Source organism: Coregonus clupeaformis, chromosome 8 (assembly GCF_020615455.1).
Source record: "Coregonus clupeaformis isolate EN_2021a chromosome 8, ASM2061545v1, whole genome shotgun sequence".
Classification (NCBI taxonomy): domain Eukaryota; kingdom Metazoa; phylum Chordata; class Actinopteri; order Salmoniformes; family Salmonidae; genus Coregonus; species Coregonus clupeaformis.
In genome coordinates this window covers 65,583,573-65,599,181 of record NC_059199.1, presented here as the reverse complement: position 1 = coordinate 65,599,181, position 15,609 = coordinate 65,583,573, and the positions used below count along the sequence as shown (strand labels likewise).

Sequence of the window (15,609 nt, the reverse complement as noted above, 5' to 3'; positions counted from 1 at the left end):
CAAGTGGTGTGTGTCACCAGTCCGGTCCGGCCCGTTCCTGATCCCCGCGCTAAGCCAGTGGTGCGTGTTCCCAGTACAGCACGACCCATTCCTGCTTCCCGCACAAGGCCAGTGGTGTGTGTTCCCAGTACGGTCCGGCCCGTTCCTGCTCCCCGCACGAAGTTAGTGGTGCGTGTTCCCAGTACGGCCCAACCCGTTCCTGCTCCCCGCACGAAGTTAGTGGTGCGTGTTCCCAGTACGGCCCGACCCGTTCCTGCTCCTCGCACTAAGCCAGTGGTGCGTGTTCCCAGTCCGGCCCGGCCCGTTCCTGCTCCCCGCACCAAGCCAATGGTGCGTGTCGTCAGCCCGGTCCGGCCCGTTCCTGCTCCCTACACCAAGCCAATGGTGTGCGTCGCCAGCCCGGTCCGGCCCGTTCCTGCTCCCCGCACCAAGCCAGTGGTGCGCGTCGCCAGCCCGGTCCGGCCTGTTCCTGCTCCCCGCACCAAGCCAGTGGTGCGCGTCGCCAGCCCGGTCCGGCCTGTTCCTGCTCCCCGCATCAAGCCAGTGGTGCGGCGTCGCCAGCCCGGTCCGGCCCGTTCCTGCTCCCCGCACCAAGCCTATGGTGCGCGTCGTCAGCCCGGTCCGGCCCGTTCCTGCTCCCGCGCAAGCCAATGGTGCGCGTCGTCAGCCCGGTCCGGCCCGTTCCTGCTCCCGCACCAAGCCAGTGGTGCGTCGTCAGCCGGTCCGGCCCGTTCCTGCTTCCCGCACCAAGCCAGTGGTGCGCGTCGCCAGCCCGGTCCGGCCCGTTCCTTTTCCCGCACCAAGCCAGTGGTGCGCGTCGCCAGCCCGGTCCGGCCCGTTCCTGCTCCCCGCACCAAGCCAGTGGTGCGGCGTCGCCAGCCCGGTCCGGCCCGTTCCTGCTCCCCGCACCAAGCCAGTGGTGCGGCGTCGTCAGCCCGGTCCGGCCCGTTCCTGCTCCCCGCGCAAGCCAGTGGTGCGCGTCGTCAGTCCGGCACGGTCCGTGCCTGTTCCACCGGTGCCTGGTCCGGCACCGGTCAGCTGCTCCACACCGGAGCCAGAGCAATCCGCTCCACCGATGTCCAGTCCATCTCCGGCCAGTGGGGCCAGACCAGACCAGGGGCGCTACGGGGGGGGTAGAGAGAGAGAGTGGTGGTCACGCCCGGAGCCGGATCCGCCTCCGAGGCGGAATGCCCACCCGGCCCCTACCCTCTTGTGTTTGGTTGGCGCGGTCGCAGTCCGCGCCTTTGGGGGGGGGTACTGTCACGCCCTGGCTCTGGGGACTCTTAAATGTTGAGCCAGGGTGTGTAGTGTCTATGTTGTATTTTCTATGTTCATGATCTAGATCGTGTAGATCTATGTTGGCCAGGGTGGTTCCCAATCAGAGGCAGCTGATTCTCGTTGTCTCTGATTGGGGATCATACTTAGGCAGCCTGTTTGGCACTGTTTATTGTGGGATCTTGTTCCGTATGATTTGTTTTGGTGTTAACCTAGGACTTCACGTATCGTTTGGTTTGTTGTTTTGTTCGTGTGTGTTAAGTACGTTAATTAAATAAAATGTACGCTCACCACGCTGCGCCTTGGTCCGCTTCATCTTATAACGATCGTGACAACGGGAGGATCTTGTCAATGATCTCAAGGCAGCTGGGACCATAGTCACCAAGAAAACAATTGGCAACACACTACGCCGTGAAGGACTGAAATCCTGCAGCGCCCGCAAAGTCCCCCTGCTCAAGAAAGCACATATACAGGCCCGTCTGAAGTTTGCCAATGAACATCTGAATGATTCAGAGGAGAACTGGGTGAAAGTGTTGTGGTCAGATGAGACCAAAATTGAGCTCTTTGGCATTAACTCAACTCGCCGTGTTTGGAGGAGGAGGAATGCTGCCTATGACCCCAAGAACACCATCCCCACCGTCAAACATGGAAGTGGAAACATTATGCTTTGGGGGTGTTTTTCTGCTAAGGGGACAGGACAACTTCACCGCATCAAAGGGATGATGGACGGGGCCATGTACCGTCAAATCTTGGGTGAGAACCTCCTTCCCTCAGCCAGGGCATTGAAAATGGGTCGTGGATGGGTATTCCAGCATGACACTGACCAAAAAAACATGGCCAAGGCAACAAAGGAGTGGCTCAAGAAGGAGCACATTAAGGTCCTGGAGTGGCCTAGCCAGTCTCCAGACCTTAATCCCATAGAACATCTGTGGAGGGAGCTGAAGCAACGAGTTGCCAAACGTCAGCCTCGAAACCTTAATGACTTGGAGAAGATCTGCAAAGAGGAGTGGGACAAAATCCCTCCTGAGATGTGTGCAAACCTGGTGGCCAACTACAAGAAACGTCTGACCTCTGTGATTGCCAACAAGGGTTTTTCCACCAAGTACTAAGTCATGTTTTGCAGAGGGGTCAAATACTTATTTCCCTCATTAAAATGCAAATCAATTTATAACATTTTTGACATTGTCACGCCCTGGCTCTGGGGACTCTTAAATGTTGAGCCAGGGTGTGGAGTTTCTATGGTATATTTTCTATGTTAGTTTCTAGATCGTATGGATCTATGTTGGCCAGGGTGGTTCCCAATCAGAGGCAGCTGTACTCGTTGTCTCTGATTGCGGACCATACTTAGGCAGCCTGTTTGGCACTAGTCGGTGTGGGATCTTGTTCCGTAAAGGTTTGTTTTGTGTAACCTAGGACTTCACGTATCGTTTATTTGTTGTTTTGTGTTCGTGTTAAGTACTATAATAAATATGTACGCCTATCACGCTGCGCCTTGGTCCGTCTCATCAGTCAACGAGCGTGACAGAAGATCCCACCAATCCTAGATCAAGCAGCGTGATGAGGAGAGAGGATGGACTTGGGAGGAGATGAGCGAGAGTCTGGCAAGAGGGATGGAGGCCATGAGCACGGGGGAGAGACAAGCCCCAACATTTCTTAGGGGGGGGCTCACGCCGTGGACGACGAGGCAGCAGGAGGCCGCGATAGAGCGGTTCAGCCGGTTAGCAGAGGAGGCCGCCAGATTAAGGGGGTCATTGGTGCAGAGGGAGCAGAAGGAAGGTTTAGAGGCACGGTGAGAGGAGCTGGTTAGGCAGCAGAAGGAGCAGGGGTTAATGAAGGAACCCAGTCCCGCTCCTCGCACCAATCAAGTGGTGCGTGTCGCCAGTCCGGTCCGGCCCATTCCTGATTCCCGCACTAAGCCAGTGGTGGGTGTTCCCAGCCCAGTCCGGCCCGTTCCTGCTCCCCGCACCAAGCCTGTGGTGCGCGTCGTCAGCCCAGTCTGGCTCGTTCCTGCTCCCCGGACTAAGCCAGTGGTGGGTGTTCCCAGCCCAGTCCGGCCCGTTCCTGCTCCCCGCACCAAGCCAGTGGTGCGCGTCGTCAGCCCATTCCGGCCCGTTCCTGCTCCCCGCACCAAGCCAGTGGTGCGCGTCGCCAGCCCGGTCCGGCCTGTTCCTGCTCCCCGCACCAAGCCAGTGGTGCGCGTCGTCAGCCCGGTCCGGCCCGTTCCTGCTCCCCGCACCAAGCCTGTGGTGCGTGTGTCCAGTCCGGCACGGCCCGTGCCTGTTCCACCAGCTGCTCCACTCGGGAGCCAGAGCAATCCACTCCACCGGGGTCCGGCCCAACTCCTGTCAGCGGATCCACTCCGGAGCCAGAGCAATCCGCTCCACCGGTGCCCAGTCCAGCTCCGGCCAGCGGCTCCAGTCCGGAGCCTGTACGGTTTGATCCACCGTCGTCGGGTCCAGCTCCAGTCAGCGGTGCCAGACCAGACCAGGGGCGCAACGGGGAGGTGGAGAGAAAGTGGAGGTCACGCCCGGAGCCGGATCCGCCTCCGAGGCGGAATGCCCACCCGGTCCCTACCCTGTTGTGTTTGTGTGGCGCGGTCGCAGTCCGCGCCTTTGGGGGGGCGGTACTGTCACGCCCTGGCTCTGGGGACTCTTAAATGTTGAGCCAGGGTGTGGAGTTTCTATGGTATATTTTCTATGTTAGTTTCTAGATCGTATGGATCTATGTTGGCCAGGGTAGTTCCCAATCAGAGGCAGCTGTACTCGTCTCTGATTGGGGACCAAACTTCACGTATCGTTTGTTTGTTGTTTTGTGTTCGTGTTAAGTACTATAATAAATATGTACGCCTATCACGCTGCGCCTTGGTCCATCTCATCAGTCAACGAGCGTGACAGACATGCATTTTTCTGGATTTTTTTGTTGTTATTCTGTCTCTCACTGTTCAAATAAACCTACCATTAAAATGATAGACTGATCATGTCTTTGTCAGTGGGCAAACGTACAAAATCAGCAGGGGATCAAATACTTTTTTCCCTCACTGTAACATTTATTGAAATAGGCTATATCAAATAGGAATAGGCAAATGACTAGGAATATCACTTGTGTGCTGCCCTGCTGTGCACTGTGAGACTGTTTTTTACTGTCAAGTTCAAATATGCTAAACCACCGTCTGTTAGATCACAATGTCATCACCATCAACAATGGCTGTCAATCATCGTCGATCGTAATATCGAACCAACCCTAACTCAGTCACTGTTTCATTCACACTTCACCATAACCCACCAGTGTTATTACTCAGTTATTCATCATGCAGTCAATTCTCCAATAAATCAATGTTATACTGGATTATATTTTCCCTTAACTCGAGGTGTGTTATGTCATTACCTGGATGCGTAATCCAAGTAGTAAATTCTTCAAATTGTTATGTTTAGTCATTATGTTGTGTCTCTCTTTCAGACTTACAGGACAGTGGCTCTCTGTGCTTCTGTTTCCGTTGGTTACTGATCTGGTTTAAGAGTTCTCCTTCAAGGACATCCTGTCCCTTTGGGAGGTGAGGGGGGGTGCGCTGGAGCCCTTACCTCACCTCAGACACACCCGGAAGGGGATGTAAATGCTAAGTGAGATGCTTGGGTACCCAATCTATGACGTCACCCTATTGAAGTTGAGATTTAAAAGTGTTAAGGTAAGTGTTAGGTTAAGGTTAGGGTAGGGGTTAAGTTTAGGGTTAGGGTAATGGTCATAGCATCTATTCTTTCATTTTCAAAAAGGCTTTTGTGGATAACATCTCAGCAACAAACACTCTTAGAAAAAAAGGTGTTATCTAGAACCTTCGGCTGTACCCATAGGAAAACCCTTTGAAGAACCCTTTTGGGTTTCATGTAAAACCATTTCCACAGAGGGTTCTACCTGGAACCAAAAAGGGTTCCGCTTTGGAACCCTTTTTTCTAAGAGTGTATGGAACAGTGGATTCTTACAATAACATACAGTATACTTATATGCTTCCCACTTTCCACAGAATAAAGCTAAGACATAAATACTTTCAACTCTGCCTCCTGACTATTTTATGTTCTTTGGATGTGACTATTGAGTTAAAATAAAAACGTCCATTATTCTTCCCTCGAAGCCACCTACATCCATCCAGTCAACCCTTTCTGCCTATCACGACCTATGCTCCCAATTGAAATGGCTAAATAGCTTTGTGTCCACTCAATTAAACAAATCTCACCAAGCAATAAAACAACTGTCATTTTTGTATTTTCTATTAATGAAAGGAAATCAAGCTCTCTGTCTCTGTGTGCATATGTTTCCGTTACAACACAACATGATGAGTACACACAAGCACACAGAAGCTATATTGTAACTGCACTTGTGATACACTTAGTCATGGGGTCAGCAGTATCTGATAAATATGACACTTAATCCCTGCCAAGATAGCAATGTAAATATTTCCCATGTTTAATACGTTATTTAGTCTGTTGGCTCACGTGAGAGTTGGATCACAAGCTTGTAGTTCGACTAGACAACGTGAACCAATAATTGACTACTCGTAGAAATAACCCGCAGCTAGGGGTACTTGTTTTTTTGCCCTTATATCCGAAAGTAGTTCAGATGGTGATCAGCCAATAGGAGTCGGGGAGAAAGCAGTACCACCCTAATCGTACAAAGTACAGTGGCTAAATAGCACTCAGAAATATAAGTTTTTCCACTCAGTTGTGGTGTAAAGGTCTGCCTTCAAGATGGACGAGGATAGAGGGAAAGCAACCGATCAAATGAAGCTTTGGAAAGAGGGCCGAAGATCTCAGGTTTGTCCATTTCTATGCTTAGTTTGTGTTGTGCAAATCTGTTTAGAAATGGGTGAGAGATCATGCAAGGGTCGCATTCTGCCTCCCGGACTACTTAGCTATAATGCTAATATTAGGTAGCTAATTAGCTACACATTACTGAACCATGGTACTGTTCAATTCCACAACCAAATAATGCACATTTGTATTTGAATTGTGTCAATTTTTGATCGTGCAGGAATTCTTAGCTGGCTGCTGTCTACAGCTAAAGTTAGCCTATTACTGCTTATTAGCTAGCTAGCTTGCACTTGCAGTTAGTCGTCACTAGCTGCTGTACCCACAATCACAAAGTCATAAACCCATTTCTACTATTTTCTTCTTAACTAGTGGAAACCCTTGAGCTTTCTTGACATTTGTAGAATAGAATTCCAAAATAATTACAAGGTTAACTAGGGTTTACTCCCATACTCTTGTGACAATGTAATGTATTGAATTAACAGAACTGCAGAGTAGCTACTTGTTTTGATTAGCTAACTAACGTCAGCTAGCTACCCAATTAAATGCCAAGAAGTTGATTGCTTGTGTTTATTTTGCTGGTTTAACGTGAAAACATTACAAGATGAGAATAGAATAATCCGTGACTCTTTGCAATAACTGGATGATATGGACCTTGATTTGTTGGGATAGGAAATGTAGCTAGGTTATTGTCTTGCTATAGTTTAGCCTGGACTCTAGCCATGTCAACTCATGGTTATCTAATCATTGGTGCGCAGGAAGGGTAGGCTTAATGGGTCAACATTAAGCAAGATTGCAAATAAACAAGGCCAAAAGAGAAATGTAAACTATTTAAGTGGCTTTTAGACTATTATGTAATGCACATATTGAATTGGAGCAATTGCATAATGAAGCTGATTTATGATCATTCAAAGTACAAAAGGCTAGACATGTATAATGTCAGAATTGTACCTATGTCACACATACCTAATGGAACCATTGAGTCTTGTGCCCAGGCTATTAAGTGTCAGGTGCATAAAGTATACCTGTACATTCCTAGTCTTAATGTGTGTGTAGTTATGTCTCCTGAGAGCAAGTAAATTAATAAAGTGTGTTTAAGTGTAGCGGATGTGGAATCAGGGAAAGGACCTACTCTGTTACCAAAGGAAAAGTGAGAAAGTAGGCCTAATGACTGTGTGAATAAAAAGTGTGTAGTGCAATGTCTTATGTATGATGTCTGTCATTGCTTCCCCTTTAGAGGCCAGAGAACCTGACCACTGGTGCTGGTCACCCAATAGGGGACAAGCTGAATATAATAACAGCAGGTCCCCGGGGGCCCCTCCTAGTGCAGGACACCCCGTTCATAGACGAGATGGCCCACTTCGACCGCGAGCGCATCCCAGAGAGGGTGGTGCACGCCAAGGGAGGCGGTGGGTGTCCAGCACTACTAATGAATTTAACAGACAGACACTGTCCCCTGTAGCTCAGTTGGTAGAGCATGGCGCTTGCAACGCCAGGGTTGTGGGTTCGTTTCCCACGGGGGGCCAGTATGAAAATGTATGCACTCACTAACTGTAAGTCGCTCTGGATAAGAGCATCTGCTAAATGACAAAAAATTTTAAACAATTTAATATACAGTGAGCTCCAAGTATTGGGACAGTGACATTTTGTTTTGTACTCCCACACTTTGGATTTGAAATTATGCAATGACTATGAGGTTAAAGTGCAGACTGTCAGCTTTAATTTGAGGGTATTTCTGTCCATATCGGGGTGAACCGTTTAGAAATGACAGCACTTATTGTAAATGGTTCCCCCATTTTAGGGGACCAAAAGTATTGGGACAAATTCACTTATACGTATATGTACAGCAAATGCATCCAACAAGTTTGTAGAGTCACAAGCTTGATGTAATCATTGCGTGCTAGGAATATGGGACTAAATACTTAACTTTTGACTATTTTAATACACGTATAAGTGAATTTGTCCCAATACTTTTGGTCCCCTAAAATAGGGGGGACTATGTACAAAAAGTGCTGTCATTGCTAAACGGTTCACCCGATATGGATGAAAATACACTCAAATTAAAGCTGACAAATCCAACGTGCTGGCGTACAGAGCCAAAACAACAACAAAATTATCACTGTCCCAATACTTTTGGAGCTCACTGTATTTGTCAGAAACTGTTTTAAGACAGGCTGAAATGACAGAGCTGGACAGTCAGTTAGACGCCACTAGATTTGTTCTTAAGAGTGGACCCTCACAAAGTAATGGTATAGAGGAAACACTTCCCCAGACAGGTCTATCACATTTGAAGTAAACATACTAGAAAGTGTTGGCCTACTTCTGTAAACTACCAACTGTAAACTGCTCTCTAGTCTACTCAGGGCAGAATATTATAGGACCATGCTTGATCATGTGACGGTGTGTGTTGTTGGCCCACTCTACAGAAGTGTAAAGTGCACCATGTGTATGACTTTATAATTAGCTGTTTACTCACTAACTAGCCTAAACTAGCTAGATGTATACACAGTAACTGACAATGTTCTGCCTCTTGATCCACAGGAGCTTTTGGGTACTTTGAGGTGACACATGACATCTCTCGCTACTGCAAGGCCAAGGTGTTTGAGCATGTTGGCAAGACCACACCTATCGCCATTCGCTTCTCCACCGTGGGTAAGACATTAGCCTACATTACATTCTATTTTTTATTTTTGCATATTTTCCTGGTATTTACTCAGAACATACATGGTAAAATAGTATTTTGAGGCTGCTCACTATGGCTTTTCTATAAAACTGCTACAAACACATTTACACAGTTGCTTTTGTTTCCCTAAGGACATGCATAAAGAAACACTATCAGAATTGCTAGCTCCCAATTCTACTACTGCTACTGTAGAGGAGATGACTAAGAGCATGCTTGTCTGCAAATGCAATGTTTGCCGATACCAGAAGAATCCTGGACAGAGTCAGGTAGCCTAGCGGTTAAGAGCATTGGGCCAGTAACCAAAAGGGTGCTGGTTCGAATACCGAGCCGACTAGGTGAAAAATCTCCCGATGTGCCCTTGAGCAAGGCACTAATTACTCCTGTAAATATAAAATGTTATATATATATATATATATATATATATATATATACATACATACATACATACATACATACATACAGTGGGGAAAAAAAAGTATTTAGTCAGCCACCAATTGTGCAAGTTCTCCCACTTAAAAAAGATGAGAGAGGCCTGTAATTTTCATCATAGGTACACGTCAACTATGACAGACAAATTGAGAAAAAAATTCCAGAAAATCCCATTGTAGGATTTTAATGAATTTATTTGCAAATTATGGTGGAAAATAAGTATTTGGTCACCTACAAACAAGCAAGATTTCTGGCTCTCACAGACCTGTAACTTCTTCTTTAAGAGGCTCCTCTGTCCTCCACTCGTTACCTGTATTAATGGCACCTGTTTGAACTTGTTATCAGTATAAAAGACACCTGTCCACAACCTCAAACAGTCACACTCCAAATTTCACAATGGCCAAGACCAAAGAGCTGTCAAAGGACACCAGAAACTAAATTGTAGACCTGCACCAGGCTGGGAAGACTGAATCTGCAATAGGTAAGCAGCTTGGTTTGAAGAAATCAACTGTGGGAGCAATTATTAGGAAATGGAAGACATACAAGACCACTGATAATCTCCCTCGATCTGGGGCTCCACGCAAGATCTCACCCCTTGGGGTCAAAATGATCACAAGAACGGTGAGCAAAATCCCAGAACCACACGGGGGGACCTAGTGAATGACCTGCAGAGAGCTGGGACCAAAGTAACAAAGCCAACCATCAGTAACACACTACGCCGCCAGGGACTCAAATCCTGCAATGCGAGACGTGTCCCCCCTGCTTAAGCCAGTACATGTCCAGGCCCGTCTGAAGTGCATTTGGATGATCCAGAAGAGGATTGGGAGAATGTCATATGGTCAGATGAAACCAAAATATAACTTTTTGGTAAAAACTCAACTCGTCATGTTTGGAGGACAAAGAATGCTGAGTTGCATCCAAAGAACACCATACCTACTGTGAAGCATGGGGTTGGAAACATCATGCTTTGGGGCTGTTTTTCTGCAAAGGGACCAGGACGACTGATCCGTGTAAAGGAAAGAATGAATGGGGCCATGTATCGTGAGATTTTGAGTGAAACCCTCCTTCCATCAGCAAGGGCATTGAAGATGAAACGTGGCTGGGTCTTTCAGCATGACAATGATCCCAAACACACCGCCCGGGCAACGAAGGAGTGGCTTCGTAAGAAGCATTTCAAGGTCCTGGAGTGGCCTAGCCAGTCTCCAGATCTCAACCCCATAGAAAATCTTTGGAGGGAGTTGAAAGTCTGTGTTGCCCAGCGACAGCCCCAAAACATCACTGCTCTAGAGGAGATCTGCATGGAGGAATGGGCCAAAATACCAGCAACGGTGTGTGAAAACCTTGTGAAGACTTACAGAAAACGTTTGACCTGTGTCATTGCCAACAAACGGTATATAACAAAGTATTGAGAAACTTTTGTTATTGACCAAATACTTATTTTCCACCATCATATGCCAATAAATTCATAAAAAATCCTACAATGTGATTTTCTGGAAAAAAAATTCTCATTTTGTCTGTCATAGTTGACGTGTACCTATGATGAAAATTACAGGCCTCTCTCATCTTTTTAAGTGGGAGAACTTGCACAATTGGTGGCTGACTAAATACTTTTTTTCCCCACTGTACATACACTAGATGACTGACGGGGGCGCTGTCTGAAGCCAACGCGTCTCCATCTTGGCGTTTCCCCACCATTGTAAAAAAAAATTATTTTGGAAGCTATAGAAATGTATTTATTAATGTCTAAATTTGTTTTTGTGACGTTTAGTCTATATAACATGAATATTTTTTTTTTGGTGTAATAAATATATATATATATATATAAGAAATTTACCTTTTGATGTTATGGGGCTATTTTGCTTCCACTGGTCCTGGGGCTCTTGTTAAGGTCAACGATATCATGAACTTTACCCAGTACAAGGATGTTTTTGCCAAAAACCTGGTTGCCTCTGCCAGGAGGCAGAAACTTGGCCGAAAGTGGATCTTCCAGCAAGGCAATAACCCCAAGCACACATCAAAATCTTCAAAGAAAAGGTTAATTGGCCACAAAATCAACATTTTGCAATGGCCATCTAAGTCCGGAATAGAAACCCATTGAAAACCTGTGGTTTGAATTGAAGAGGGCAGTCTATAAGCGCAGACGAAGGATATCAAGGATCTGGAAGGATTCTGTATGGAGGAATGGTCTAAGATCCTTCCCAATGTGTTCTCCAACTTATAAAACATTTTAGAAAAAGTCTCAGTGCTGTTATCCTCGCAATTGTATTTGTATAAAATAATAAAATTTTCAAATTTTTGGGGATCATACAATATAGCTCAGTATTTTAATTAATGTATACAGCCATTTTCGCTCATCTTTATCAAGGGTGTCGATAATTTCGGACCCCACTGTACATCATCAATACATCATTGAATAAATACCAGAAATACCAGAAAATACACAATGTCATATTTTTTTTCTTTTTTCTAATGTCTTGTGTTTAAACTGTGAGTTTCTTATCATCCTATTTTGTCTCGAACTCATGTAGCTGGGGAATCGGGCTCAGCAGACACAGTGCGAGACCCACGTGGCTTTGCAGTCAAGTTCTACACTGACGAGGGCAACTGGGACCTTACTGGCAACAACACCCCCATATTCTTTATCAGGGATGCCATGCTGGTGAGTTCAGACACATTTGAGTCAAGATTGCGCCTGGGTGTGCCTTGCCAAGATTCAGTCTTTGTCACATGACATGGAATACAAGGAGTGGAATGTTAGCTAAACAGACTGGCAACCAGGTTAATACATTAGTTCATCTCTCCGTATGATATTAAATACCATTACACATCTCTCTGATTTCCCTTTGTTTGTGCAGTTTCCATCCTTCGTCCACTCTCAGAAGCGCAACCCCCAGACTCACCTGAAGGACCCAGACATGGTGTGGGACTTCTGGAGCCTGCGGCCTGAGTGTATGCATCAGGTGCTGTATCTGCTCCTCTCTACCCGCCACTAAACCTTTACACGTGCACGCACAAAAGATAGAATCGATTTCACCCCACACTAAAGCCAAATTCTAGTAAGAACATGTCATTAACAGCTTCCAAGCTATGCCACTATATCTAGAAATGGTGGTTGCTGCATTAGTTTAAATAGATTATTATATCATTCTTCTACACACATATGTTTTTATATCTTATAAAGGCTCAATTGCTTATGACTGAAGCCTTTGTTCATAATTTTGTCTTAATCTCTGTGAAGGTGTCGTTCCTGTTCAGTGACCGTGGTCTGCCCGACGGCTTCCGCCACATGAACGGCTACGGATCCCACACCTTCAAGCTGGTCAATGCCGAGGGTCAGCCAGTCTACTGCAAGTTCCACTACAAGGTCAGAGCACAAACTAAAAATGATGTTGTGAACAGGATAGTACAGGACTAGTGAAATGTGCTACACTTACATGGATATAGGAGTCGACAATACTTCATTAACTGAAGGATGCAAGAGAGTAATGGTGGGTAAAGAAGGACATGTAGTTAGAAAAATTGGGATGGGTCCATAGTAACCCATAGCATCCTTCCTCTGCTCTCCTCTCAGACCAACCAGGGTATCAAGAACATGAAACCTGAGGACGCCGAGCGCCTGGCCTCCACCGACCCGGACTACGCCATCCGAGACCTTTACACCTCCATCGCCAACGGCAATTTCCCCTCCTGGTCATTCTACATCCAGGTCATGACCTTTGACCAGGCTGAGAAGTTCCAGTGGAACCCCTTTGACCTGACCAAGGTACCATAGAGAGACAATTTTAATGCTCATAATCTTCTATTCAATTATGTGGGGACGCTAACCCCTTATAACATTTTATCAGTACTTTACATTGGTTTTTTAAAAATGTGACAGAAATACCAGAAATGTCTTAGTATTCTACTTTGTTACCCATTTAAACAAGATGTCCCAAAAATATTCTGAGTATCTAGACATTTGCACTACTCTGACTTTTCCACCAGAGAGGGGACTTACTCCACATAACCACTGAAAGATCTGAAAGTGGTCTGAGATCTGTTATGGTATCATAGCATTTGTGAATGGTAGTATAATTGGCAACTGACTCAATAGCTCCAATTTAGTCAGGATAATTATTAGGTGAAAATAGTACAGGATAGGGGGTCATGCATGCTTACATTTTCTATTTAAAAAAATATTTGTCCTCCAAGAATGGCTAGAAATCTCTTGCACATCCGTGCACCTTGGTTGGCCTGAGAGGTAGCAACTCTTTTTCCTTAGGTGTGGTCTCACAAGGAGTACCCTCTCATTCCCGTGGGGAGGTTGGTGCTCAACAGAAACCCTGCCAACTACTTTGCTGAGATCGAGCAGCTGGCCTTTGACCCCAGCAACATGCCCCCTGGTATCGAGCCCAGCCCCGACAAGATGCTGCAGGGGCGTCTGTTCTCCTACCCAGACACACACCGCCACCGGCTGGGAACCAACTACCTGCAGCTGCCCGTCAACTGCCCCTTCAAAACCCGTGTGTCCAACTACCAGCGAGACGGGCCCATGTGCATGTTCGACAACCAGGCTGGCGCTCCCAACTACTTCCCCAACAGCTTCAGTGCTCCAGAGACCCAGCGGCAGAACGTGGAGACCAGGTTTAAGGTGTCCCCAGACGTGGGCCGCTACAACAGCGCTGACGACGATAATGTCACACAGGTAATGTATCTATGTAGAGCGCAGTGTGCACATACAGGTAACTGCCAAAATAAAGGAAACGCTTGAGTAAATTACAGTTCTGGGGGCTCTGTTATGGGGTGGAGTGCATTTTTCTGGAATGGTTTAGGTCCACTCAACCCCTTAGAGGGCAAGGTAAACGGCAGTAAACACACAGCCATACTGAGTGATCACCTTCAACCTATGGTGAATCATTTCTATCCTGATGGGAGTGGTTTCTTCCAGGATGGCAATGCCCCCATTCACAGGGCAAGAGTGGTCACTGAATGGTTTGATGAACATGAAAACAATGTAAACAATATGCCATTGCCGTCTCAGTCACCAGATCTCAACCCAATTTAACACTTATGGAAGATTCTGGAACGGCGCCTGAGACAGCGTTTTCCATCAACAAAACACCAAATTATGGAATTTATTGTGGAAGAAAGGTGTCGTATCTCTCCAATAGAGAATCTATGCCAAGGCACATTGAAGCTTTACTGATGGACCGTGGGGGCCCCAAGGCCCTATTAAGACACTTTTTATGTTGGGTGTTTCCTTTATTTTGGCAGTTACTTGTATGTAGGGTATATTGGTCAAGTTATTACTTAACATTATGAATTAATCTCTAAGGACAAATTAATGGGGGGCCCCAGTCTGTTATTGGACAAACATGGTATTTTAAGAAGACCTGACATATCTTAACAATAACACATAAGACAGAAATTAGAATAATAGGAATATTTTATTTATCTAAAGGTATATCTGATGAGCCTAATATCAGATTCATGAATTCATACGGTTTTCAAGGGCTTGTTTTGTATTAGAGAAACCCATAACAGGTAAAATACAGAAGTTGAATAATAAAAATAGTAAAAATCTATTAATTGATCAATGGTTACAGCAGTAATGTTAATAGTGGTATCAAATCGATACAGGAGAATGATGAATTAAGTCATTTGTTTATCAGCAAACTACTAGAGAATGATATTCTCAATTTGGATAGAACAATGTTTAAACATTCAAGACTATACTTAAAGGGTAGGTAGCATAAACATAACCACATGTAACATATGGATTTGCATTAGTATATGCATCAATTGTCCCAATGCAAAGTTACACCTCACTTTTCTATTTCTGAAGTTATTACATTAAACTGATCAGAATGCCAAAGTCATGCCGGGGGAAAAAAGTGTGCCGTGTAACATAATATGGAGGACTTGCAAGCCAGGCTATTCCCTATAATGTAAACTCCAACAGAAATAACTTAAAATGTATAACTCCAAATTAAACCAAATCATTTACACTCATGACTAATGGCCCTACTAGCCTGCTAATGTTACAGGCTGCATGAGTCAGCCGGTTGTTATCAACAACTAGCTTACAGTTACATTTAGGGCTGTCCCCGACCAAAGAAAATAGTAGTCTGTTCTTTCGACCAATCGATTGGTCAAAATTTTAAAACATGTGTTTTTCCATATAGACACACCCTATGTGTTTGAATAAAGTCAACTATATGCATTGAGCTTGTCTGATGCTTTAAACTCACAGTTTGATGAAATAAGACACAAATGATTCAAGAGGGACCCAGAGATCAAGGTAAACAGAAGAAGAAGAAAAAAAGCCATATCTCAGACTGCCCATCTTAATATGTTCCTTTTTATTGGCCAGTCTGAGATATGGCTTTTTCTTTGCAACTCTGCCTAGAAGGTCAGCGTCCCGGAGTCACCTCTTCACTGTTGACG

At 45.8% G+C, this 15,609-nt stretch overlaps 1 protein-coding gene across 2 annotated transcripts in view; it reads left to right on the top strand.

Moving 5' to 3' along the window:
- Positions 1 to 5,893: 5,893 nt before the first annotated feature.
- Positions 5,894 to 15,609, top strand: part of LOC121572389 (catalase-like) — a 47,875-nt gene continuing 38,159 nt past the window's right edge. Inside the window, exons 1-8 of one of the 2 annotated variants that reach the window (XM_045222152.1) lie at positions 5,894 to 6,077; positions 7,309 to 7,480; positions 8,613 to 8,723; positions 11,712 to 11,842; positions 12,039 to 12,143; positions 12,422 to 12,547; positions 12,755 to 12,946; positions 13,445 to 13,867. In XM_045222152.1, the coding sequence (XP_045078087.1) occupies positions 6,012 to 6,077; positions 7,309 to 7,480; positions 8,613 to 8,723; positions 11,712 to 11,842; positions 12,039 to 12,143; positions 12,422 to 12,547; positions 12,755 to 12,946; positions 13,445 to 13,867 (1,326 nt within the window). In that variant the 5' untranslated portion in view covers positions 5,894 to 6,011. The remainder of the gene's footprint in view (positions 6,078 to 7,308; positions 7,481 to 8,612; positions 8,724 to 11,711; positions 11,843 to 12,038; positions 12,144 to 12,421; positions 12,548 to 12,754; positions 12,947 to 13,444; positions 13,868 to 15,609) is intronic. The other variant, XM_045222151.1, reaches the window with a different exon arrangement.